Source organism: Oncorhynchus kisutch, linkage group LG19 (assembly GCF_002021735.2).
Source record: "Oncorhynchus kisutch isolate 150728-3 linkage group LG19, Okis_V2, whole genome shotgun sequence".
Lineage (NCBI taxonomy): Eukaryota > Metazoa > Chordata > Actinopteri > Salmoniformes > Salmonidae > Oncorhynchus > Oncorhynchus kisutch.
Window position 1 is genome coordinate 40,432,449 of NC_034192.2, and position 27,548 is coordinate 40,459,996.

The window sequence follows — 27,548 nt, forward strand, 5'->3', positions numbered from 1 at the left end:
GGGAAAGAAGGGGAGAAGTGTGTGTGTGTGTGTGTGTGTCTGAGTGAGTGAGTGAGTGAGTGAGTGAGTGAGTGAGTGAGTGAGTGAGTGAGTGAGTGAGTGAGTGAGTGAGTGAGTGAGTGAGTGAGAGTGAGTGAGTGAGTGAGTGAGAGAAGTTGACAAAAAAAAGCTGAAATACCCGACTGTTTTCATCTCTCCAAGAGGCTGGCGTGTGCTATATTAGGCTCCGTACAACACCAAACCCCCCCCCCCCACACCCTTCCTCAGGTGTGAGACACTCCATTGGTGGATTATACAATGGGTGGGTCTAATCCTGAATGGTGATTGGTTAAAAGCGCTTTTCCACAAGTTACCACCGGCTAAATCTTTGACCTTAAAATGACTATTTACTTTGTTCCATCTGACTGTGCAAGCCACTGTCTCATCAGCCCTATCCACTGTCTCATCAGCCCTATCCACTGTCTCTTCAGCCCTATCCACTGTCTCATCAGCCCAGGCAGTGACGTTATAAACTTGATCTCCGCTATAAAAAGCATCTAAACATTATCTCACATTACTTTTAGACTAACATTTACTTTTCAACAGTGGGGGTTTGTATAAACATTGCTGTCTGTCTCGCCGACATTTGCAACATTGTTTCAATATTAAGTCGATATCCAAATATCCCATAGTAATGAACGTGTAGGGTTCGGGAGTCGGGACGAGAGAGAGAGAGGCAGGCAGTGTTTTTCAGCCACTCATGAATCAGCTGGCATCCTTTTTATGGATATATACAAAGAAATGTCAGTTGAAAAAAGGTAAAATGAAATGAAGTGCAGCTACTTTGCAGTCTTACCAGCTTCAGTTTGAAGTGATTGTGTTAGCTGTGTTGTTGGCTAGCTCCTCTGAACAACAGTGTCCTAACGAGAGAGCACATTCTCTATGCCAGGCGAAATCGTGCCTCATTAGCTCGTTGTTATGGATGTATCCAAATAAATGTCACTAGAAAAGAGCTTAAACAAATGCAGCGACTGTTGTTATTCTGTCTGCACTGTTTGATGTAATTGTAAGTTAGCCGTAGTTTTCTCGCTAGCAAGCAAGGGATAAGAATGTTGCCAGCCAGTATGACAATGGAACATTAAGAACAAACGACTGAACAAAAAGACTGAACAACTGGGTCGCGTCTCTGGCAACCGAACCAATAGAACGAACGACCAGCCGGCTTGGGTAGTAACCCTAGATTTGTGTTGGGACTACATCTTGTGGAAGGATTAAATAGTACAAATAAATTGATCAAAATAAATAAAAAATTATGAAAATATGTCAATCATTATTTTAATATGTTGGTAACCCACTGCATCCGTAATGGGTCAGCGGTCAAACGACCTCCACTCATCACTGTAAAACGCTCCCTGAAACACTTCTGCGAGCAGGCCTTTCTAATCGACCTGGCCGGGGTATCCTGGAAGGATATTGATCTCATCCCGTCAGTAGAGGATGCCTGGATATTTTAAAAAAATGCCTTCCTAACCATCTTAAATAAACATGCCCCATTTAAGAAATTTAGAACCAGGAACAGATATAGCCCTTGGTTCTCCCCAGACCTGACTGCCCTTAACCAACACAAAAACATCCTATGGCGTTCTGCATTAGCATCGAACAGCCCCCGTGATATGCAGCTGTTCAGGGAAGCTAGAAACCATTATACACAGGCAGTTAGAAAAGCCAAGGCTAGCTTTTTCAAGCAGAAATTTGCTTCCTGCAACACTACCTCAAAAAAGTTCTGGGACACTGTAAAGTCCATGGAGAATAAGAACACCTCCTCCCAGCTGCCCACTGCACTGAAGATAGGAAACACTGTCACCACTGATAAATCCACCATAATTGAGAATTTCAATAAGCATTTTTCTACGGCTGGCCATGCTTTCCACCTGGCTACTCCTACCCCGGACAACAGCACTGCACCCCCAACAGCAACTCGCCCAAGCCTTCCCCATTTCTCCTTCTCCCAAATCCATTCAGCTGATGTTCTGAAAGAGCTGCAAATTCTGGACCCCTACAAATCAGCCGGGCTAGACAATCTGGACCCTTTCTTTCTAAAATTATCTGCCGAAATTGTTGCCACCCCTATTACTAGCCTGTTCAACCTCTCTCTCGTGTCATCTGAGATTCCCAAAGATTGGAAAGCAGCTGCGGTCATCCCCCTCTTCAAAGGGGGGGACACTCTTGACCCAAACTGCTACAGACCTATATCTATCCTACCGTGCCTTTCTAAGGTCTTCGAAAGCCAAGTCAACAAACAGATTACCGACCATTTCGAATCTCACCATACCTTCTCTGCTATGCAATCCGGTTTCAGAGCTGGTCATGGGTGCACCTCAGCCACGCTCAAGGTCCTAAACGATATCTTAACCGCCATCGATAAGAAACATTACTGTGCAGCCGTATTCATTGATCTGGCCAAGGCTTTCGACTCTGTCAATCACCACATCCTCATCGGCAGACTCGACAGCCTTGGTTTCTCAAATGATTGCCTCGCCTGGTTCACCAACTACTTCTCTGATAGAGTTCAGTGTGTCAAATCGGAGGGTCTGCTGTCCGGACCTCTGGCAGTCTCTATGGGGGTGCCACAGGGTTCAATTCTTGGACCGACTCTCTTCTCTGTATACATCAATGAGGTCGCTCTTGCTGCTGGTGAGTCCCTGATCCACCTCTACGCAGACGACACCATTCTGTATACTTCCGGCCCTTCTTTGGACACTGTGTTAACAGTTAACAGGCAAGCTTCAATGCCATACAACTCTCCTTCCGTGGCCTCCAATTGCTCTTAAATACAAGTAAAACTAAATGCATGCTCTTCAACCGATCGCTACCTGCACCTACCCGCCTGTCCAACATCACTACTCTGGACGGCTCTGACTTAGAATACGTGGACAACTACAAATACTTAGGTGTCTGGTTAGACTGTAAACTCTCCTTCCAGACCCATATCAAACATCTCCAATCCAAAGTTAAATCTAGAATTGGCTTCCTATTTCGCAACAAAGCATCCTTCACTCATGCTGCCAAACATACCCTTGTAAAACTGACCATCCTACCAATCCTCGACTTTGGCGATGTCATTTACAAAATAGCCTCCAATACCCTACTCAACAAATTGGATGCAGTCTATCACAGTGCAATCCGTTTTATCACCAAAGCCCCATATACTACCCACCATTGCGACCTGTACGCTCTCGTTGGCTGGCCCTCGCTTCATACTCGTCGCCAAACCCACTGGCTCCATGTCATCTACAAGACCCTGCTAGGTAAAGTCCCCCCTTATCTCAGCTCGCTGGTCACCATAGCATCTCCCACCTGTAGCACACGCTCCAGCAGGTATATCTCTCTAGTCACCCCCAAAACCAATTCTTTCTTTGGCCGCCTCTCCTTCCAGTTCTCTGCTGCCAATGACTGGAACGAACTACAAAAATCTCTGAAACTGGAAACACTTATCTCCCTCACTAGCTTTAAGCACCAACTGTCAGAGCAGCTCACAGATTACTGCACCTGTACATAGCCCACCTATAATTTAGCCCAAACAACTACCTGTTTCCCAACTGTATTTAATTTTTATTTATTTATTTATTTTGCTCCTTTGCACCCCATTATTTTTTATTTCTACTTTGCACATTCTTCCATTGCAAAACTACCATTCCAGTATTTTACTTGCTATATTGTATTTACTTTGCCATCATGGCCTTTTTTGCCTTTACCTCCCTTCTCACCTCATTTGCTCACATTGTATATAGACTTGTTTATACTGCATTATTGACTGTATGTTTGTTTTTACTCCATGTGTAACTCTGTGTCGTTTTATCTGTCGAACTGCTTTGCTTTATCTTGGCCAGGTCGCAATTGTAAATGAGAACTTGTTCTCAACTTGCCTACCTGGTTAAATAAAGGTAAAATAAATAAATAAATCAAAATAAAAGTGATTATGCCCTCGAAACCGGTGTTTGGAGGATATATTGGCACGGTTTGCCAGCCCTCGACTTCGTCTCTGGCCAAACAACCCCCGTGCCAATATACTGGATAGTGCCAATATATACTCCAAACACTGGCATCTCTGGCATTATCATTAAATGTACCACATCCAGAGAGGTGAGAAACATGACCTCAGATTATTCATTGAGGTTGACAACTGTTGGCTGACAGCGTGTGTTCAGCCAGTGGGACGTGTCTAGCTTAATGTACAGTTAATATACAGCCCTATACTGTAGCCATACCTAATTGAATGGCTACAGTATAGTAGCCGTAGATCCACTGCCCAGCCATGCAGTGGATCTGCATGATAAAAAGCTCATAACACATGAACTCGATGGTATTATTGCTTTTATACAACGAGTTACCAGCATTGAAATGCAAGATTATTTCACAAAACGTGATGCTACATTCACTAACACTGGTTGTCAAGTGCAATGTAAGGCATTCTCTGGTCGCTAGTTCTATTCGTATTGACTGCCATCTAAAGCAAAACTACCCAAGCATGGTTGATAGTTCCAGAACTTTGCAGGTTGCTATGTCAAACAGTTGCAATGGAGGCTCTTACCCCTCTTGCTAGCTAGCCAACTATACAGCTAACACAATCACTTCTGACTGAAGCCGGGAAAGACAGAAACTAGCTGCATTTAGTTTTGTTTGACCTGTTTTTATCTTGATATGTCTTTGTATATATCCATAAAAATGATGCTGATGAATGATTTCAACTAGCTGAGAAAAGCTGCCTGTCTGTCTTGTCCCGACACGCTCATTACTATGGGACAGCTTGAGATCAAATGTCAATATTGGAACAATGTTGGAGATAATGTTTAGATGCTTTTTACAGTGGAGAACAAGATTATAAATTGCATGGCTGGGAAGATGAGACAGTAGATCTGTGGTGGTGGTGGTAGTGGTGGTGGTGGTTGTACGTTGTTAGGTAATGACGTAAACAATGGCACTTTTTATGAACGTGGCCATGTGTATGTTGTCGAGTATACCATGGGCAGGATAGACAATGGGAATTGTATAATTGCATAACGTTGTATAATTAAGCAATAAGGCCCGAGGGGGTGTGGTATACAGCCTGGATACAGCCGTGTTATATTGGCTGTATACCACAAACCTCGGAGGTGCTTTATTGATATTATACACTGGTTACTAAGTCATTTTGTGTCATACCCGTGGTATTTGGTCTGATATACTTTACCAGGGCTTCCAGCCAATCAGCATTCAGGGCTCGAACAACCCAGTTTATAATGTGCAACAGTCAAGTAGAATCCTAGCTAGTACAGTGATGTAGGTACCAGCTAGCCAGACGAGGCCATACTGTAGTAGCCCAACTCAGTCAGCAAGTTCAACTAACCCACCGCAAGACAATGGAACAAAATGGTATGCATTATATTTGTTTAGTTCTGTGTGTTATTACTGTAGTTGAGCAAATGCAACTGCTTAGAATATTCATATGGTCACACACTGACAGCAGGGGAGAGCAATGCACTGGGAAGGGCGCGCACACACACACACACACACATCACAACAGGGCTCCTTCTAGTAATATGTCCTTTGGACTTAAACAACCCTTTTACATGATTAGGGTCTCTTCACAATGAACTCCAGTGAACACACATAGGCCTATCTGTGAGGCTAGCCTGTTCACTTTCGCTAATTACCTTAGCATCGGTCATATGGGAATGATAGCTTTAGGGTTATAGGAGTTAGCGATGATTAGTGTCTAGACTATTAGGGGATCAAGAGGGGATGTGGGTGTGGTAGAGGCAGTAGCCTGGGGTAGCGTCATTCATTAGCTCTTCAGATCCCTGTCCTTTATAGATACATACAGACACACACATGAATGCGTGTGCATGCAGTCAAACATCCAAGCACACATTGGGTGGGAATGGGTGGATTTCCTAATTCCCTTCTCAGGCCGTTGTATTGGGCAGTTCAATGGTGAGAAATGTCTCAGTCCCTGGAGCAAAAGCTTTACATGACATCAATAAGCTGCTGCCAAACATTTTAAACCAGCATCACGAAATTGAGTCTTTCATAGTTCAAGTGGGATTCAATGACATTATGAAGGGCAGCTCAGAACAGTTGAAGATGGATTTTAAAGAACGGATTGGGTCACTACTTGACACCAACAAATGCCCCATAATATCTGGCCCTCTGCCCTCTCTAAATCGTGGCATTGAACGGTTCAGTAGACTTTTCACCCTCCATAACTGGCTACGAGACTATTGCAGCTTTGATAGCTTCTGGAAACAAAGCTCATATTTTGAGTTGGATGGGATCCACCCAAATCATTTGGGTTCCTGGATCCTTTCACAGTATTGTAAGGCTGAGACAATGACTTATCAATGACCCAAGCCCAGCTAATTTAATCCCTACCATTGTGTCACTGAGTTGTCATAATGCTTCAGCAAATTTACATTATCCCAGGGGCGTTGGAAGACACAATGTAAGTAACCTAATTTATGTCCCTCTTACTGCCCTGAATGCCTCTGCTGATCCCACAGCTATTGCATGCAGTAATCATGCAATCGCGCAAAACTGAACCAGCGAACCACAGCTTTTAATCAGGACAAGGTGACCGGAAACATGACCGAATACAAACAGTGTAGCTATTCCCTCTGCAAGGCAATCAAACAAGCTAAGCGTCAGTAGAGAGACAAAGTGAAGTCGCAATTCAACGGCTCAGACACGAGAGGTATGTGGCAGGGTCTATCAATCACGGACTACAAAAGAAAAACCAGCACCGTCGCGGATCACGATGCCTTGCTCCCAGACAGACTAAACAACTTTTTTGCTCGCTTTGAGGACAATACAATGCCACTGACACGGCCCTCTACCAAAACCTGCGGGCTCTCCTTCACTGTAGCCAACGTGAGTAAAACATTTAAACGTGTTAACCCTCGCAAGGCTGCAGGCCCAGACGGCATCCCTGGCCACGTCCTCAGAGCATGCGCAGACCAGCTGGCTGGTGTGTTTACAGACATACTCAATCAATCCTTATCCCAGTCTGCTGTCCCCACATGCTTCAACAGGGCCACCATTGTTCCTGTCCCAAGAAAGCTAAGGTAACTGAGCTAAATGACTACCGCCCTGTAGCACTCACGTCCGTCATCATGAAGTACTTTGAGAGACTAGTCAAGGACCATATCACCTCCACCCTACCTGACACCCTAGACCCACTCCAATTTGCTTACCGCCCCAATAGGTCCACAGATGACGCAATCGCCATCACACTGCACACTGCCCTAACCCATCTGGACCAGAGGAATACCTATGTAAGAATGCTGTTCATCGATTACAGCTCAGCATTTAACACCATAGTACCCTCCAAACTCGTCATCAAGCTCGAGACCCTGGGTCTTGACCCCGCCCTGTGCAACTGGGTCCTGGACTTTGATGGGCTGCCCCCAGGTGGTGAGGGTAGGTAACAACATCTCCACCCAGCTGATCTTCAACACTGGGTCCCCACAAGGGTGCGTTCTTAGCCCTCTCCTGTTCACCCACGACTGCGTGGCCATGCACGCCTCCAACTCAATCATCAAGTTTGCAGACGACACTACAGTGGTAGGCTTGATTACCAACAATGTTGAGACGGCCTAAAGGGAGGAGGCGAGGGCCCTCGTAGTGTGGTGTCAGGAAAATAACCTCACACTCAATGTCAACAAAACAAAGGAGATGATTGTGGACTTCAGGAAACAGCAGAGGGAGCAGCCCCCTATCCACATCGATGGAATAGTAGTGGAGAGGGTGGAGAGTTAAGTTCCTTGGCGTACACATCACGGACAAACTGAAATGGTCCACCCACACAGACAGCGTGGTGAAGACGGCGCAGCAGCGCCTCTTCAACCTTAGGAGACTGAAGAAATTCGGCTTGTCACCAAAAACACTCACAAACTTCTACAGATGCACAATCGAGAGCATCCTGTCGGGCTGTATCACCGCCTGGTACGGCAGTTGCTCCACCCATAACCGGAAGGCTCTCCAGAGGGTAGTGAGGTCTGCACAACGCATCACCGGGTGCAAACTACCTGCCCTCCAGGACACCTACACCACCCGATGTCACAGGAAGGCCAAAAAGATAATCAACGACAACAACCACCCGAGCCACTGCCTGTTCACCCCACTATCATCCAGAAGGCGAGGTCAGTACAGGTGCATCAAAGCTGGGACCGAGAGACTGAAAAACAGCTTCTATCTCAAGGCCATCAGACTGTTAAACAGCCATCACTATTCACTACACATTGAATGGCTGCTGCCAACATACTGACTCAACTCCAGCCACTTTAATAATGGAAAAATGTATGTAATCAATTTATCACTAGTCCCTTTATACTATATAATGTTTACATAGCCTACATTACTCATTTCAAATGTATATATTGTACGCTATACCATCTACTGCATCTTGCCATCTTGATGTAATGTATCACTAGCCACTTTAAACAATGCCACTTTATATAATGTTCTCATACCCTACATTACTCATACCTGTCACGCCTTGGTCTTAGTATTTTGTGTTTTCTTTAATTATTTGGTCAGGCCAGGGTGTGACATGGGTTATTGTGGTGTGTTTTTGTCTTAGGGGTTTTGTGGGGTGTCTACGTAGTCTATGGCTGCCTGAGGCGGTTCTCAATCAGAGTCAGGTGATTATCGTTGTCTCTGATTGGGAACCATATTTAGGCAGCCATATTCTGTGAGTGTTTTCGTGGGTGATTGTTCCTGTCTTTGTGTTTGCACCAGATAGGGCTGTTTCGGTTTTCGTTATTTCATTTAGTTATTTTTGTAGTTTCTGCATGTATAGGGTTTTCCTTCATTTAAATAAATCATGAATCATCATCACGCTGCATTTTGGTCCGATCCTTGTTCTACCTCTTCGTCAGAGGAGGAGATAGAAGAGAGCCGTTACAATACCCTACATTACTCATCTCATATGTATATACTGTACTCTATACCATCTACTGCATCTTGCCTATGCCGTTCAGCCATCACTCATTTATATATTTTTATGTACATATTCGTATTCATTCCTTTACACTTGTGTGTATAAGGTAGTTGTTGTTAAATTGTTAGGTTATATTACTTGTTAGATATTACTGCATGGCCGGAACTAGAAGCACAAGCATTTCGCTACACTTGCATTAACATCTGCTAACCATGTGTATGTGACAAATACATTTGATTTGATTTTATGAACCAGAGTGATACTGTTAGCACTGAGGCGGTGTGCCCTAGTAGGAAGTGCACTGTGTACCACCCTGCACTAACATAAATAACATGAGCATGTCTACCTTCCCAGTAAAGCAATAAAAACAACTAAGCATCGCAGAAAAGTGCTACAAATAGCCCATGTTAACATATGTAGCTTAAGAAACAAGGTTCATGAAATCAGTAGTTTGCTAGTAACAGATGATATTCCTATTCTGACAATCTCTGAAACTCACTTAGATAACACCTTTGATGATACAGTGGTAGCAATACATGGTTATAAGATCTACAGAAGGACAGAAATGCCAAAGGTGGTTGTTTATATTCAGAACCACATTCCTGTAAAGCCTAGAGAGGATCTCATGTTAAATAATTTTGAAGTAATATAGCTACAGGTTCATCGGCCTCACCTAAAGCCCATTCTGGTGGGAAGATGCTATAGACCACCAAATGATGTCAACAGAGAGGTATATTTTTGGGGTGATTTAAATATTGACCGGCTTTCAGCAGGCCCATCAGGCCCACTCAAGAGAAAGCTTCAAACTGTAACTAGTGCCTGCAACCTGGTTCAGGTTATCAGTCAACCTACCAGGGTAGTTACAAACAACACAGGAATTAAATCATCAACCACATTTTTACTAATGCTACAGAAATTTGCTTTAAAGCAGTATCCAAATCCATTGGATGTAGTGATCACAATACAGTAGCCAAATCTAGGAAAACCAAAGTTCCAAAGGCTGGGCCTAATATAATGTATTTGATCATACAATACGTATTGTAGTGATTCCTATGTTGTTGAATATTTGAATGGTCTGGTGTGTAATGAGGTGCAACCAGACGCTGCACTTGACACATATTGATACAACAGAAGCTAAGAAGGGGAGAAGTTTGTCCATAAGAAATTGCTGCTCTGCCTTCGTAACAGCACTATCAACAAGGCAGGTCCTACAGGCCCTAGTTTTGTCACACCTGGACTATTGTTCAGTCGTGTGGTCAGGTGCAACAAATTGGCTCAGAACAGGGCAGCATGGTTGTGGCCAAAGGTTTTGAGAATGACACAAATATTAATTAATGCCTCAGTTTGTATGATGGCAATTTGCATATACCCCAGAATGTTATGAAGAGTGATCAGGTGAATTGTAATTCATTGCAAAGTCCCTCTTTGCCATGCAAAGGAACTGAATCCCCCAAAAACATTCCCACTGCATTTCAGCCCTGCCACAAAAGGACCAGCTGACATCATGTCAGTGATTCTGTCTCAGCCTCCAGTATTTATGCTGCAGTAGTTTATGTGTCGGGGGGCTGGGGTCAGTTTGTTATATCTGGAGTACTTCTTCTGTCCTATTCGGTGTCCTGTGTGAATCTAAGTGTGCGTTCTCTAATTCTCTCCTTCTCTCTTTCTTTCTCTCTCTCGGAGGACCTGAGCCCTAGGACCATGCCCCAGGACTACCTGACATGATGACTCCTTGCTGTCCCCAGTCCACCTGGCCATGCTGCTGCTCCAGTTTCAACTTCCACCTGACTGTGCTGCTGCTCTAGTTTCAACTGTTCTGCCTTATTATTATTCGACCATGCTGGTCATTTATGAACATTTGAACATCTTGGCCATGTTCTGTTATAATCTCCACCCGGCACAGCCAGAAGAGGACTGGCCACCGCACATAGCCTGGTTCCTCTCTAGGTTTCTTCCTAGGTATTGGCCTTTCTAGGGAGTTTTTCCTAGCCACCGTGCTTCTACACCTGCATTGCTTGCTGTTTGGGGTTTTAGGCTGGGTTTCTGTACAGCACTTTGAGATATCAGCTGATGTACGAAGGGCTATATAAATAAATTTGATTTGATTCTCTCGTTAACACAGGTGTGAGTGTTGACGAGGACAAGGCCGGAAATCACTCTGTCATGCTGTTTGAGTTCAAATATCTAACTGGAAGCTTCAAAAGGAGGGTGGTGCTTGGAATCATTGTTCTTCCTCTGTCAACCATGGTTACCTGCAAGGAAACACGTACCGTCATCATTGCTTTGCACAAAAAGGGCTTCACAGGCAAGGATATTGCTGCCAGTAAGATTGCACCTAAATCAACCATTTATCGGATCATCAAGAACTTCAAGGAGAGCGGTTCGATTGTTTTGAAGAAAGATTCAGGGCGCCATAGAAAGTCCAGCAAGCGCCAGAACCGTCTCCTAAAGTTGATTCAGCTGCGGGATCGGGGCACCACCAGTACAGAGCTTGCTCAGGATTGGCAGAGGGCGGGTGTGAGTGCATCTGCACGCACAGTGAGGCAAAGACTTTTGGAGGATGGCCTGGTGTCAATAAGGGCAGCAAAGAAGCCACTTCTGTCCAGGAAAAACACCAGGAACAGACTGATATTCTGCAAAAGGTACAGGGATTGGACTGCTGAGGACAGGGGTAAAGTCATTTTCTCTGATGAATCCCCTTTCCGGATGCCTCAAACAATCGGAAAGGGGATTCATCAGAGAAAATGACTTTACCCCTGTCCTCAGCAGTCCAATCCCTGTACCTTTTGCAGAATATCAGTCTGTTCCTGGAATGACACAAAAAAAAAGCTTGTCCGGAGAAAACAAGGTGAGTGCTACCATCAGTCCTGTGTCATGCCAACAGTAAAGCATCCTGAGACCATTCATGTGTGGGGTTGCTTCTCAGCCAAGGGAGTGGGCTCACTCACAATTTTTCCTAAGAACATAGCCATGAATAAAGAATGGTACCAAAACATCCTGCGAGAGCAACTTCTCCCAACCATCCAGAAACAGTTTGGTGACGAACAATGCCTTTTCCAGCATGGTGGAGCACCTTGCCATATGACAAAAGTGATAACTAAGTGGCATGGGGAACAAAACATTGATATTTTGGGTCCATGGCCAGGAAACTCCCCAGACCTTAATCCTATTGAGAACTTGTGGTCAATCCTCAAGAGGCGGGTGGACAAACAAAAACCCACAAATTCTGACAAACTCCAAGCATTGATTATGCAAGAATGGTCTTGAAAAAGAAGGGTCAACACTGCAAATCTTGACTCTTTGCATCAACTTCATGTAATTGTCAATAAAAGCCTTTGACACTTATGAAATGCTTGTAATTATACTTCAGTATTCCATAGTAACATCTGACAAAAATATCTAAAGACACTGAAGCAGCAAACTTTATGGAAATTAATATGTGTCATTCTCAAAACCTTTGGCCATGATTGTACACAGAAATGAATAATATGCTAACATTAATAATAAGCATGTCATTCTCTCCTGTTTCACAGTGTAGAAGAGATTAACTTCATCACTACTTGCATTTGTGGGAAGTATTGACATGTTGAATGCACCGAACTGTCTGGCACCCCGAGCTGTCTGGCACACGATAACATACGCACAATACACACACATGGATTTGTGTTGCAGTTATGTGGTAGTGGAGTAGGGGCATGAGGGCACACACTTTATCTGTTGTGAAATCAGTTGTGAATGTATTGTAATGTTTCTAAAATTGTATAACTGCCTTTATTTTGCTGGACCCCAGGAAGCTAACGGGGATCCTTAATAAATACATGTGGAAACACCTGAGGAAGGGGGTGGGGGGGGGGGGGTCTGGTGTTGTACGGAGAATAATATAGCACACACCAGCCTCTTGGAGAGATGAAAACAGTCGGGTGTTTCAGCTTTTTTCTGTCAAACTCACTCACACAGAGACAGAGACAGAGACAGAGACAGACAGAGTTCACTGAATAACATCAAAAGCTTGTGAAGGGACTACAGAGGGCAGAGTCGTCATAGCAGAACACAAACATGTCTGGTTTTCTCTCACCTCAGCTATGAAGACCACAATGACACAGTCCTCCTTCTCTGCCGCACTGAGCTCTGTCATCAGAGAGCTGAGGGTGTCCGTCAGGTACGAGTGGACCTCCCTCTTCACACTGGGCACGCCCATCACGATCGACACTGTGACAGACACACACACAGACCGATCACAGTCAGTACAGGGAGGGAAGGAACCAATGATGTGCTAGATTGGGTGGAATGAGCCAGTCAGTATATATTTCACAACAACACTTGTTTTCTGAAGAGAGGGGGAAGAAGAGAGTGTGAGAAAGAAAGCTAACTAGACGAGGAGAGAGAGAAATGAGAATAGGGCTGGAGGGAGTATGGGTAGGGGAGAGTAGTTGAAGGACTTACAAGCACAATAGTACAATAGTACAATGTTGTCAACACATTCTGCACATGAAAAATAACAATGCCCTGCAATGACTGATCAAATGCAAGAGAATAATAAATAGTCAAGGCCGAACTACAATTCAGGTATTTTTTTACCAACTTCCCATTCTCTTAGGGAGGAAGTCCAAATCAATAGCCATGTTTGTGCAGCAACAGTTGATTCTACAACCCTGTACTCTTCCTCACCCTCCCCTCCTCTCCCATTGTGAGCTAACATAAGTAGACCCTAGTGGCCGTCTTCTCCATTTATTACGCCCATAAAACGTACTGCAATTACTAGAGGGGAGCTAGCGGTAAAGTCCTGGCTCGCGCTCTACAAGGTACCCTCATGGACGTGGGTTTGGTGGCCTAAACGTAAATATCACACACACACACACACACACACACACACACACACACACACACACACACACACACACACACTATTGGCCCCTTTGAGAGTCTAGCTGGCTGTCTGGAGAGTTTGGACGGCCTCTCCAGGGGAGTGGAGGTTTATGGGGTGGGGTGGGGTGGGGGGTTAGGAGGCTCGCTCTCCAGGGAGGGGGAAGTCTAACTGGGCTACTGGTACAGCCACAGTGGGGCAGAGAGCCAGAGAGGGAGGTGATGAAGGGAGAAATAACCAATGCTGGACAGAGAGCCAGAGAGGGAGGTGATGAAAGGAGAAATAACCAATGCAGGACAGAGCACACTGGTACTGTTGTCAGAGGAAGGGTGGGAAGAGGTGGAACTAGGAAAGGATGGGGATGAACATGTATGTGTGTACTGACCCCCGGTGCGTCCCTGGCCCACGTGCACAGCAGGCTGCAGGCTGCTCTCCTTCGCAAGGAGATGGGGCAGGTGATGGAAGATACTGGGCAGCTGGAGCACATTCTTACTGGTCGTCACGTTCCACAGCTTCAGCTTGGTCTCATCTATCACACGACGAATACATGCACACACCACACACACAGACGAATGCATGCACACAGACGAGGAGTGCACACACACATTTTTTTTATACACACGAATGCACGCACAAACACACAGGGGTCGGAATGGGGTCAAAATGTAAAAATCTGATTTGTTCGGACTGTGACTCTGACTACCTCCAACTGGTTCTGAATAGCGCTGGCTGGTTTTGACTGGTTCTGATTAACTCTTACTGTTTCTGACTGGTTCAAATGAGTTTCTCCTCTTACCAGATAGGCTGGCCCAGGTGCGATTGATGTCCCTAAGGGCCTGCTTTTCAGCGATGGCCCTCTTGATCTCGTCCAGCACCAGGTTGAGCTCCTTGGATCGCTTCAGGTTCTCCTGCTCGGCAGAGTGCAGACGCTCTCTCAGGGCCAGAAACTCCCGCTGGTAAATGTCCACCACATCACCTACAGAGAGAGGAGGGAGAGTGGTTTGTTAAATAAAAGTTAGAGTTAGAGTTCTCTTGAATCTTATTAACTTTCTTCTGTGATTTGCAATTGTGCATAATATTACAAGGTTTCGACTCCTTGAAGGCCAATACATTCACTGCTCATAAAGCATATGAATAACATAATACATATATTTAACGACATGCTGCAAGGATATTCTGTGAACAACAGAGGATGATATAAATCTGCTATGGACAGCCTCAAAAGTAATGGACTACACAGGGTGACATTTTGGGAAGCAGAGCAGGTGTTTCCAGGTCACAGACCTCCCTCTCTAAGCTGCTCTCACTCATATTCCTCCCCTCCTCTATTCCACCTTCCTTTTTCTCATTATTCCTCTTCCCGTTGCTCTCTAATAAAAGAGAACAGGGTTATACTGCTGCTGCTCGCTACTCTATGCCCTCTCTCTGAACTGAACACATAGACACACAGACACACACACGCACACACTCACTTACTTACTCACTTTCTCACTCACTCACTCACCTCACGCAAGCACATGCCCACGCATGGTTACGCACAGCACTAGATATGCATACACACACCTTGGGATGGACACACACACAGACACACAGGACACGTACAGCTCTGCAGATCGCGTCAAATTGAAGCGGGTGGGAGAGAGAGAGAGAGCAGAAAAAAAGCGAAATCTCAGGAAACATGGGACTTGTGTTTCACTAATGCTATCTGAACCTAAACCCCGGCGTAATCCCTGACATCACCTAGCCCTGATACACACCTCGTTAACAGTACAGCAACCCAGGCTTGAGATGGGACAGCAGGGACTTTAAGTGGAAAGGTACAAAGACAATCCAATAAATTGTACACACCTACTGAGAGGCAGTCAAAAATCAAGCAATATTACATCATCAAAAAAGGGAACAGGGGTGGAATAGCCGTCTATGCTGACAGCTATGGTGGAACTTGTTTTTGAGACAAAGTTCTTTCGCTCTCGGGAATTTTGTCACGCCTATACACTTCTTGTGGAAATTAGGGAGGAAAGTAGGGAGGAAATTAGAGAGGAAATTAGGGAAGAAAGTAGAGAGGAGAGTGGGGAGGAAAGTGCCAGGAGAGAGATGAAAGTGTAGAAGAGAGATAGAGTGTCTAATAGCATGAAGCTGGGGAAACAAAAATCCCGCTGTGGCAACAGATATGATGACACACAGGCTCAACACCTGAGTTTGGCTCTCTAAAGCATTGATAGTATTAGGGACTGCTAGGGGACGATGTCGACATATTGCAACACTGTGTTAAGATTATTTCTCCTTTTCCCCTCTCTATCGGTGGTTCTCACTCCCTCTCTTCCGCTCTCCATCAGTCTTGCTCTCCCAGTCTGTCTTGCTCTCGCCGTCTGTCTTGCTCTCTCAGGTCCATCTCTCTTGTTTTCTCGAGTGTGGCAAAACCCCAAAGAGACAACACGAGCAATCACTCAGAGAATGCCTTGCCAAAATGTGGTATGGTGAAGAAGATTGTGTGTGTCTATGTTTGTGTGTGTGTGAGTATGTTACCATACTCTGAGGTTGTGTGTGATCTGTGGACCCCAAGAAGAGTAGCTGCTGCTTTTGCAATAGCTAATGGGGATCCTAATAAAATACCAAATACCAATTTGCGTAGATGCAGATAAAGACAGAAAGAGAGGAAGCGAACGCTCCCACACAAAATCTCTGCCAAGTCACCTGTGATACAAGTCCGTATTCGACGTCCATCCATGTCTTGAGGACATCGGGAGATGACGTGGAAACCGAAACGTTTGAGAAACATGGATGAACGTCTAATTTTGGCATGAGACCGTGAGAGCTAGTTGCAAAATCTAGTCTCACACACACACACTTCCCCCATCCTAATGTGGAGTTTTAATGATCATTCTGCATAATTATTTATCTCCTGTATCTTAATGATGTTAATCACTGGACGGTTGTGTATTAAGTGATTACAGAGCCCATCTAGATGGGTGGCAGCATGCTGCATCGCTGCAAAACAATAAGGAACATAATGCATAATGCATGGCTCTGGAATATATTACACTATGCAAAGGACTAACCTCATCATGACCTGCTTCTGGCGTGTGTGAGTGTGTGAGTGTGTGAGTGAGTGAGTGTGAGTGTGTGAGTGAGTGAGTGAGTGAGAGTGAGTGAGTGAGTGAGTGAGTGAGTGAGTGAGTGAGTGAGTGAGTGAGTGAGAGAGGAGAGAGAGAGAGAGAGAGAGAGAGAGAGAGAGAGAGAGAGAGAGAGAATGTGTGTAAATGCACAGTGTGTGTTATTTTGTAGGGGTGTGTGTGCGTTATGTTACTCTTATTTTCTGATTGTATGCATGTATGTACACAGACCAGTGATGTACATTGCAATTGGAAAGTATTCAGACATCTGGACTTTTTACACATTTTGGTAGGTTACAGCCTTATTCAAAAAAAAAGAATAAGATAAATTCAATTTGATTGGACATGATTTGGAAAGGCACACACCTGTCTATATACAGTTGAAGTCGGAAGTTTATATACACTTAGGTTGGAGTCATTAAAACTCGTTTTTCAACCACTCCAAACATTTCTTGTTAACAAACTATAGTTTTGGTAAGTCAGTTAGGACATCTACCTTGTGCATGACACAAGTCATTTTTCCAAAAATTGTTTACAGACAGATTATTTCACTTATAATTCACTGTATCACAATTCCAGTGTGTCAGAAGTTTACTAAGTTGACTGTGCCTTTAAACAGCTTGGAAAATTCCATAAAATGATGTCAGTTCTTTAGAAGCTTCTGATAGGCTAATTGACATAATTTGAGTCCATTGGAGGTGTACCTGTGGATGTATTTCAAGGCCTACCTTCAAACTCAGTGCCTCTTTGCTTGACATCATGGGAAAATCAAAAGAAATCCGCCAAGACCTCAGAAACAATTGTAGACCTCCACAAGTCTGGTTCATCCTTGGGAGCAATTTCCAAACACCTGAAGGTACCACGTTCATCTGTACAGACAATAGTACGCAAGTATAAACACCATGGGACCACGCAGCCGTCATACTGCTCAGGAAGAAGACGAGTTCAGTCTCCTAGAGATGAATGTACTTTGGTGCGAAAAGTGCACATCAATCCCAGAACAACAGCAAAGGACCTTGTGAAGATGCTGGAGGAAACAGGTACAAAAGTATCTATATCCACAGTAAAACGAGTCCTATATCGACATAACCTGAAAGGCCTCTCAGCAAGGAAGAAGCCACTGCTCCAAAACCGTCATAAAAAAGCCAGACTACGGTTTACAACTGCACATGGGGACAAAGATCGTACTTTTGAAGAAATGTCCTCTGGTCTGATGAAACAAAAATAGAACTGTTTGGCCATAATGACCATCTTTATGTTTGGAGGAAAAAGGGGGGGGGGGGGGGGGGGGGGGCTTGCAAGCCGAAGAACACCATCCCAACCGTGAAGCACAGGGGTGGCAGCATCATGTTGTGGGGGTGCTTTGTTTATTTTTCATGTGCGCCAAATACAACAGGTGTAGACCTTACAGTGTAATGCTTACTTACAGGCTCTAACCAATAGTGCAAAAAAGGTATTAGGTGAACAATAGGTAGGTAAAGAAATGATGTCCTTGAGTGGACCAGCCAGAGCCCGGACATGAACCAGATCGAACGTCGCTGGAGACACCTGAAAAGAGTTGTTCAGCAATGCTCCCCATCCAACCTGACAGAGTGAATCTGCAGAGAAGAACGGGAGAAACTCCCCAAATACAGGTGTGCCAAGCTTGAAGCGTCATACCCAAGAAGACTCTAGGCTGTAATCACTGCCAAAGGTGCTTCAACTGAGTAAAGGGTCTGAATACTTGTGTAAATGTCATATTTCAGGTTTTTATTTTTTATAAATTAGCAAACATTCCTAAAAACCTGTTTTTGCTTTGTCATTATGGGGTATTGTGTGTAGATTGATGATGAAAAAACAAACAATTCAATCCATTTTAGAGTAAGGCTGTAACGTAACAAAATGTGGAAAAAGTCAAGGGGTCTGAATACTTCCCGAAAGCACTGTATAAGCTAGTGATAGCTAGTGAATGTAAGTCAATCAAGCAAATATGATTCTCATTGGATGGTTCTTCAGGTCTGGGGCCTTAAAGGATCATGGGAAATAGAAACCCGTCTTCAATCTGTCTTAACCTTTGACCTATAGCTGTGTTTGTGTGGTTGTGTGTGTCCGTGGTTGTTTGTGTGTTTGTGATTGCGCACACCTGTGCATGCATCACCTAGGATTTAAAGACCTTTCCAAAAGCCCTCCACAATAGGACCCAATCAGCTAATACGCATCTTACATTCTTTAACAAATAGACAATCATCAAAATGATATCATTACCTAGTGATTGACGTCAGCATCCACAACAGGTCAAATCTACACAACTGCAGACATCACTACATAGGGAATTATCAAGACTGAAGACCTGTTTCTCTCTCTATTCAACAGATCAGACCGATGCAATATTCACTGAATACAAGGGGATTCATCAAGACTTCAGACGGTTTTCCCGCCTCTTTTTCCATTTGTCTCTAAAACCCTCTGAATTCATATGAGGTTGGGGTCAACATTTATGTTATTTAGACATTGTGCTTCAGCTGTATCTCGTAAAGAGAAACCCTTTTAAAGACAAGTACCAAAAGCAGTATTAAAACTAGGAAAGACTGACACCAAACTACTCACACTACTAAGTTACTCACACTAGAAGTACACATGTACACATCCAGCCAAGGTAGTGAGAGAGTCACAGTTCAGCACATGGAATGTATATGTCTAACAGTAACATGAGCCTGGTAGTGTTGATGGTTGGTGAGATCATCATTCTAGATGCTCCATCGGCCTCCATTCTGTTCCTGTTGTTTACTTCTTAGAGGTAAACGGATAGTTACTTTTACACAAAGGCCTATAACTGATGATTTGAAAATACATCAATAAATAGTCATAACACGGCGAAAGATCAAACTCATCTGAGAGGTTTGCGATTGACACACTAAAACCAACAAAGCGATAAACTAATTCACTGTACTCAGCCTGAAACAGACTAATACACAGTAATCCTAGATTAGTGGTCCATCAAACACACGTATCAACAAAGACTGAGGTCATTTAATCCACTCTGGGTGTGAATGTACGTGATGCATGTATGTGTGTGACCGCGATGGACGTGTCTGGGTGTGAATGTACGTGATGCATGTGTGTGTGTGACCGCGATGGGCATGTCTGGGTGTGAATGTACGTGATGCATGTGTGTGTGTGTGACCGCGATGGACGTGTCTCGGTGTGAATGTACGTGATGCATGTGTGTGTGTGACCGCGATGGACGTGTCTGGGTGTGAATGTACGTGATGCATGTGTCTGTGTGTGACCGCGATGGACGTGTCTGGGTGTGAATGTACGTGATGCATGTGTGTGTGTGACCGCGATGGGCATGTCTGGGTGTGAATGTACGTGATGCATGTGTGTGTGTGTGACCGCGATGGACGTGTCTCGGTGTGAATGTACGTGATGCATGTGTGTGTGTGACCGCGATGGACGTGTCTGGGTGTGAATGTACGTGATGCATGTGTCTGTGTGTGACCGCGATGGACGTGTCTGGGTGTGAATGTACGTGATGCATGTGTGTGTGTGACCGCGATGGACGTGTCTGGGTGTGAATGTACGTGATGCATGTGTGTGTGTGATACGCCGTCGCCCCCGCCACTGGTGGGAGAGGGAATGTGAATAATAGCAATGTTGGTTCGTGGCCCACCAATCTACTCTGATCAAAGCATTCATCATCATCCTCCTCTTCCTCCTCACTTGAGAGAAAGAGTCTTGTGAAGTCTGCCCCCTGAGCTTTACGGATGTGTGGTGTCAGTAGGTGGTGTCAGTGTATGGTGTCAGTAGGTGGTGTCAGCGTTCGTCAGGTTGTGGTGTCACTCTGTGTCAGTGTTTATGTCAGTGTGTGTATCCGTGTGTGTATCCGTGTGTGTGTCAGTGTGTGTGTGTCAGGATGTGGTGTCGGTTGTGGTGTCACTGTGTATCAGTGTTAGGTTGCGGTGTCACTGTGTGTGCGTGTCCGGTTGTGGTGTCAGTGTTGTGCGTGTCCGGTTGTGGTGTCAGTGTTGTGCGTGTCCGGTTGTGGTGTCAGTGTTGTGCGTGTCCGGTTGTGGTGTCAGTGTTGTGCGTGTCCGGTTGTGGTGTCAGTGTTGTGCGTGTCCGGTTGTGGTGTCAGTGTTGTGCGTGTCCGGTTGTGGTGTCAGTGTTGTGCGTGTCCGGTTGTGGTGTCAGTGTTGTGCGTGTCCGGTTGTGGTGTCAGTGTTGTGCGTGTCCGGTTGTGGTGTCAGTGTTGTGCGTGTCCGGTTGTGGTGTCAGTGTTGTGCGTGTCCGGTTGTGGTGTCAGTGTTGTGCGTGTCCGGTTGTGGTGTCAGTGTTGTGCGTGTCCGGTTGTGGTGTCAGTGTTGTGCGTGTCCGGTTGTGGTGTCAGTGTATGTGTGTGTCCGGTTGTGGTGTCAGTGTATGTGTGTGTCCGGTTGTGGAGTCAGTGTATGTGTGTGTCCGGTTGTGGAGTCAGTGTATGTGTGTGTCCGGTTCTGGTGTCAGTGTATGTGTGTGTCCGGTTGTGGTGTCAGTGTATGTGTGTATCCGGTTGTGGTGTCAGTGTGTCTGCGTGTCCGGTTGTGGTGTCAGTGTCTGGTGTCAGTGTGTGTGTCAGTGTGTGTGGCAGGTTGTGGTGTCACCATTTGTGTCAGTGTGTGCCACCGTGTGTGTCAGTGTTGTTGTTAGTGTCAGTGTGTCTGTTACTGTGTCTGTCCGTGTATCTGTCACTGTGTGTGTCACCGTGTGTGTGTGTCTGTGTGTGTGTGTCAGTGTATCAGTGTTTGTGTCAGGTTGTTGGGTCCGTGTGTGGTGTCCGTGTCACCGTGTGTGTCTGTTCGTGTATCTGTCACCGTGTGTGTCACTGTGTGTGTGTGTATGTGTCAGGTTGTGGTGGCAGTGTGTGGGTCAGTGTGTGTGTCAGTGTGTGTGTGTGTGTGTGTGTCAGGTTGTGGTGTCAGTGTGTGGGTCAGTATCTGTGTCAGTGTGTGTGTCAGTGTGTGTGTCAAATTGTGTCAGTGTGTGTGTGTCAGTGTCACTGTGTGTGTCAGTGTCTGTGTCAGGTTGTGGTGTCACCGTGTGTGTCAGTGTGTGTGTCAAATTGTGTCAGTGTGTGTGTCAGTGTCACTGTGTGTGTCTGTGTCAGGTTGTGGTGTCAGTGTCTGGTGTCAGGGTTTGGTGTCAGTGTCAGTGTGTGTGTCAGGTTGTGGTGTCAGTGTCTGTGTCAGTGTGTCTGTCCATGTATATGTCACCGTGTGTGTAACTGTGTGTGTGTGTGTGTGTCAGTGTGTGCTGTCAGTGTGTGGGTGTGTCAGGTTGTGGGGTCAGTGTCAGTGTGTGTGTCAGTAAGTGGTGTCAGGTTGTGGTGTCACCGTATGGTGTCAGTGTATGTGTCAGTGTGTGTGTCAAATTTTGTCAGTGTATGTGTCAGGTTGTGTTGTCACCGTGTGCTGTCAGTGTGTGGTGTCAGGTTGTGGTGTCAGCAGGTACGTCAGTGTGTGTTGAGTGACTGGCAGGTTGAGATCCATTAGGAATGTGTTTGTGTGTGTGCTATCCATAAAGAGTACAGAGCACCAAGGAGCATTCAAACACACACACGGACAGATGAAAGCACACACACACACACACACACACACACACACACACACATTCTCCCCTCACTCCAATTGGCTTTGGGGATTGCAATGCAGCCATCTGTGGTGTGGTGATGTTCCCGGGCCTGACTCGTTGTAAGAGAATACTGTGTGTGTGTGCGCCTGTGTCTGTGTGTGTGTGTGTGAACATGATACAGCCCACACTCAGAGCAGACTAAAACTCTAACGGGAAAACACCAGACACTGATGCTATTACACACCACTCTCACAGTCTGCAGCCTGTCTGGCCACATGTGCACTCACTCACAACTCACAGACACAATCTGCCACTAACATACAATTAACCTGACCTGTATCAATATTCATATGAATATTAACAAACGCCGTGCTCTAACATCCACATGCTTAGTGACACCCCGAGTTAGACTCACTCAACACAAAACAACTAAAAGTCAGTCTCAGTAGTGTGGATGTGGTTAGTGTGTGTGTGTGTGTGTGTGTGTGTGTGTGTGTGTGTGTGCGCGCGCGTGTGTGTGTGTGTGTGGTGGGCAGAGGGGCCTAGGTGGCTCCTGAATAATACCATTAGACCTGTTATCCTCACATCACATTTCTGCACAGGCATCCTGGATGGGGGGGATCAATACCTTTCCCTGGAGGGAGGGTAGGGAAGGATGGAGGGCTAGAGGGATGGAGGGGAGTGAGTGATAGAGGGATGAGGGGAGGGAGGGATAGAGGGATGAGGGCAGGGAGGGCTAGAGGGATGGAAAGGAGGGATAGAGGGATGGAGGGAAGGGATAGAGGGATGAGGAGAGGATGGGAGGGATGGATGAGGGGAGGGAGGAATAGAGGGAGGGAGGGAGAGATGGAGGGGAGGGATAGAGTGAGGGGGAGAGATAGAGGGATAGAGGGGAGGGATAGAGGGATGGAGGGGAGGGAGGAATAGAGGGATAGAGGGGAGGGATAGAGGGATGGAGGGGAGGGAGGAATAGAGGGATGGAGGAATAGAGGGAGGGAGGGATGGAGGAGAGGGATAGAGTGATGGAGAGGAGGGAGGAAAAGTGGGATGGAGGGGGGTGTGGAGGAATAGAGGGATGGATGAATAGATGGATGGAGGGGAGGGAGGGATAGAGGGATGAGGGGAGGGAGGGATAGAGGGATGGAGGGGAGGGAGGGATAGAGAGATGGAGAGGCGGGAGGGATAGAAGGATGGAGAGGCGGGAGGGATAGAAGGATGGAGAGGAGGGAGGTAGGAAGAGGGGAATCAGATTATCCTAGGGCAGACTGATAGAGTACACTGATAAGAGAAGGAAAGATAACACACACACACACACACATGCACAAGCACACACGTCACACACTCATATCATAAACACACACGCGCCAACCATTTCCATCCCCATGGCTCTGGTTCCTCACACGGTCACGCTTGGTCACAGATTGGCCTGGCTAGCTGGCTGTCCCAAACAAGTGTACCCCTAACTAGTAACCCTTATAAGGCCAATGGCAGATGGCGCTCCCTCAGAGTCTTGGTCCCTCTGCCTCTCTCCATTTGTTCAGCTGCTAGGGGGTCTCCTTGAAACAGGGTCAGGGACGACATGAGAGTTTGTGTGAGAGCGAGAGCGCGAGAGAGAGAGAGAGAGAGAGAGAGAGACAGAGAGAGAGAGAGACCGAGAGAGAGACAGAGAGAGAGACAGAGAGAGAAAGAGAGAGAGACAGAGAGCGAGAGACGGAGAGAGCGAGAGAGAGAGCGAGAGAGAGAGACAGAGTGAGGGGGGGTGCTGAGAGAGAGGGGGAGAGATATTGTGTGTGTGTGCGCACATGAAAGAGAATGGGAGAGAAAAATAGAGAGAGAGAAAGGAGGTTCAAGAGGAGAGTCGGAGAGTCGGAGAGAGGGAACGAGAGAAAAGGGGAGAAACGATAAAAACTGAAGAGCGAAAGAGAGAAAGATCTGCTGTACCCCAGACAGAGGCTGACCAAGACTAGACTAGATAACCATCCACCACCACTACCTCAAGCAGTAGGGTCAGCTAGATAGCAAACTAATAGGTGGTAATATTGTTGCTGTGAGGGCCCATATAGTGGGGCTGAAAGGTTGTTACTGTCAACACAGTTGCTGATGCAATGTATTCTCCTGTAAAGCAGGAACAATGTAGAGGTGTAAAGTACAGTAGGTGGAGACTGGGCCAGAAAACATTGCAATAACAAGATGGGATTTGCAGTTGTGGAGTAAAGAAGAGGAGATGAGAGGAAGTTAGCTGAGTCAACGAGTCATGTCTGGAACACAAGGAGCAGGAGGGGTTACTGTAAGGCAGGAGTGTACACACACACACACACACACACACACACACACACGCGCCAGAGAGATAAAGTAGGTTCTTTCCAACAAAGAGGATATCAGCTAAATTGAGGTGCATTGTCCCATGACATGTTGGTTTGTGGAAATGTGTTTGTGGTGACTAATAGTTTTGTTTTCCACAATAGGGAAGTTGAAGCTGAAAAGTGAATGTGCTTTTTGAGGTGGTGAGGGTATGAGTAATGGAATGAGTGTGCATCTTTATGTTTATGAGTGGATATGTGGGTGTGGTGCATATATGCACGAGCGTGTTTACGTTTGCGAGAGATAACATGGCTCAGTGTGTGTGTGTGTGTGTGTGTGTGTGCGCCATCCCCCGCCTACCCACCAGAACAGAGCAGTAATTATCCGGACCCTAGTCTCTGAGTGTGTCTGGACTGGTCCCAGCTGTTCCTTCAGTGCCAGGCCAGTGGTGCCAGTTGGGTGCCAACCGAGGGCACAGGAGGCCTGGGCATCCCATTACTGCAGGGACGAGCTAATCTCCGTATTAACCAGAAATCATATCTTTATAAACCAGAGCACATATTCTGCAACAACCACAGTTCATCAAAACATCCTCATACACAGCCATATTGGGTTGGTGGGGTTTACATTAAGTGTAGACGTTGATGGCTAAAAGCCAATTCATGGAATTAGTGGATACTTATGAAGTCTGTTCACTATCATTGCTCAAGAAGGACAGGAGACAAGGAGAGGAAGTCACTTTAGCCCAAGACTGCAACAAGGAAAACTAATACATTCATATGGAGTTAGGTCAAGATATCCCAACCTCCTATCGCCCAATCAGTCTACTGTTGACATCTAAATCCACCCGAAAAGCTACAGTAGGTTTAGATATGTTTTCCTAGGTAGACTTCTCTAATGGCAGATTTCCCAAAGACTCATTATGGGTGAGTCTGTGTGTTTGCGCCCCTTTGTACATGCATGTGTGTGCACATGAACCATAGGGATCTATGGCTCAAGACTAGCCTCTCCTCTGTGCTGTGAGAATCCCCATTCCTAACAACCCCCAAGGCTAGCCTCTCCTCTGTGCTGTGAGAATCCCCACTCCTAACAACCCCCAAGGCTAGCTTCTCCTCTGTGCTGTGAGAATCCCCACTCCTAGCAACCCCCAAGACTAGCCTCTCCTCTGTACTGTGAGAATCCCCACTCCTAACAGCCCTCAAGACTAGCCTCTCCTCTGTCCTGTGAGAATCCCCACTCCTAGCAGCCCCCAAGACTAGCCTCTCCTCTGTCCTGTGAGAATCACCACTCCTAGCAGCCCTCAAGGCCAAGTCCTCCTGAGGGTCCATTAGAACATTATGCCCATTGATCTTGATACCAGTCCTATGAGAAGCCTTTAGTTCAGCGCTCGCTAGTGGCTAATAGGGCACAGAAAATACATAGCTATGGAAGGCCAACTGTAAAAGGCTAGCTCTGTGTGCGTGCGAGTGTGTGTGCGCGTGTGCGTGTGTGTGCGTGCATGTGCATGTGTGTGTGTGTGTGTGTGTGTGTGTGTGTGCGTGCGTGCATGCAAGCCTATTAAGTAGAGAAAAATAAAGAACAAGAGGGAGAGAAGGAGCGACGGAGAGAGGGACAGAGGGGGAGATAGAGGAAGGGCGAGGCACATGCCAGAGAAAGACACAGAAAGAGAGAGGGAAAGAGAAGACATGACTTGCACTGTGAGAGTGTGAAGGTGTGTTAAGTGCTCCATGCTGGGAGCCGGGCAATGCTAAATTAGTCCGCTGGGAATTCCACACGCCATCTGTGCACATGAGAAAAAGAAGAGGAGTTGAAGTGGAGAATGAAGGAACAGTACAGGAAGATATATGGAAGTTAGATGGAGAGAGAGTGAGGTGAGAAGAGAGGGTGTCACAATATACTGAAGAGGAGCCAGCTACCAAAATCACTTTTTGGTTGAATAATAGTTGAATGCAGTTGAATTGAAACAGATAGTCTATGACTAATAAGCTGTACATCAAGTCATGCAAGAAAACATAATTATTTTTATTGCATCTAACGGTGGACTATCCAAATAAAGTGTTGTCTTTATTTACTCATGCAGCACCTGAGAATTAGGCCAAAGGTATTTGAGTCACAGCACGGCAGGACTTTGACACAAACACACTCATCAACGTCTCCCCTCCTCCCCTTTCCTCATCCCTCCTTCACCTCTCTCTTGCTCTCTCTCTCTCTGTAGCCTGAGGGCAGCTCCATAGCTTTAAAATGAACAGTGTAACGCGCTTACAAGGCGTAGACAGACAGGAGCTACAACTGAATGTCTGCTGCCTGCTGAGAAATATATATGTCTTGTAAACATAACTAACTAGGTACAGTATCACATACAAACCAATACACACATATTTATACAGACACACATGTTTATACAGACACAGGCACACAGACAGAGACACATACAGACAGAGACAGACAGAGAGAGACACAGACAGAGACACATACAGACAGACACACACACAGACAGAGACAGACACAGACAGACAATGGAAAGGAGACAGAAAGACAAAAGAAGGAGAAGGAAATAGTTTTTTTTAAAGAACAGAAACAGAGGTAAAGAAAGAGCAAACCAAAGAAACAGAAGAGAAGAAGGCCTCCCTCTCTCTCCCATCTCACTTATGGTACCAGGGCAGATATTCTGTAGTGTTGATTGTTGCGTCGTTACTGTAATTAAAGATCTGGGCTCCTTCTCTTCCTG

General features: G+C 45.8%; 1 protein-coding gene across 1 annotated transcript in view; it reads right to left on the minus strand.

Annotated features, from left to right (window-relative positions):
* LOC109864824 (alpha-1,3-mannosyl-glycoprotein 4-beta-N-acetylglucosaminyltransferase B) overlaps window positions 1-27,548 on the minus strand; it is a 183,789-nt gene that overhangs the window by 103,626 nt on the left and 52,615 nt on the right. The window contains exons 2-4 of the mRNA XM_020452798.2: window positions 14,614-14,793; window positions 14,203-14,346; window positions 13,029-13,162 (exon numbers count right to left, since the gene is read on the minus strand). Coding sequence (XP_020308387.2) covers window positions 13,029-13,162; window positions 14,203-14,346; window positions 14,614-14,793 — 458 coding nt within the window. The remainder of the gene's footprint in view (window positions 1-13,028; window positions 13,163-14,202; window positions 14,347-14,613; window positions 14,794-27,548) is intronic.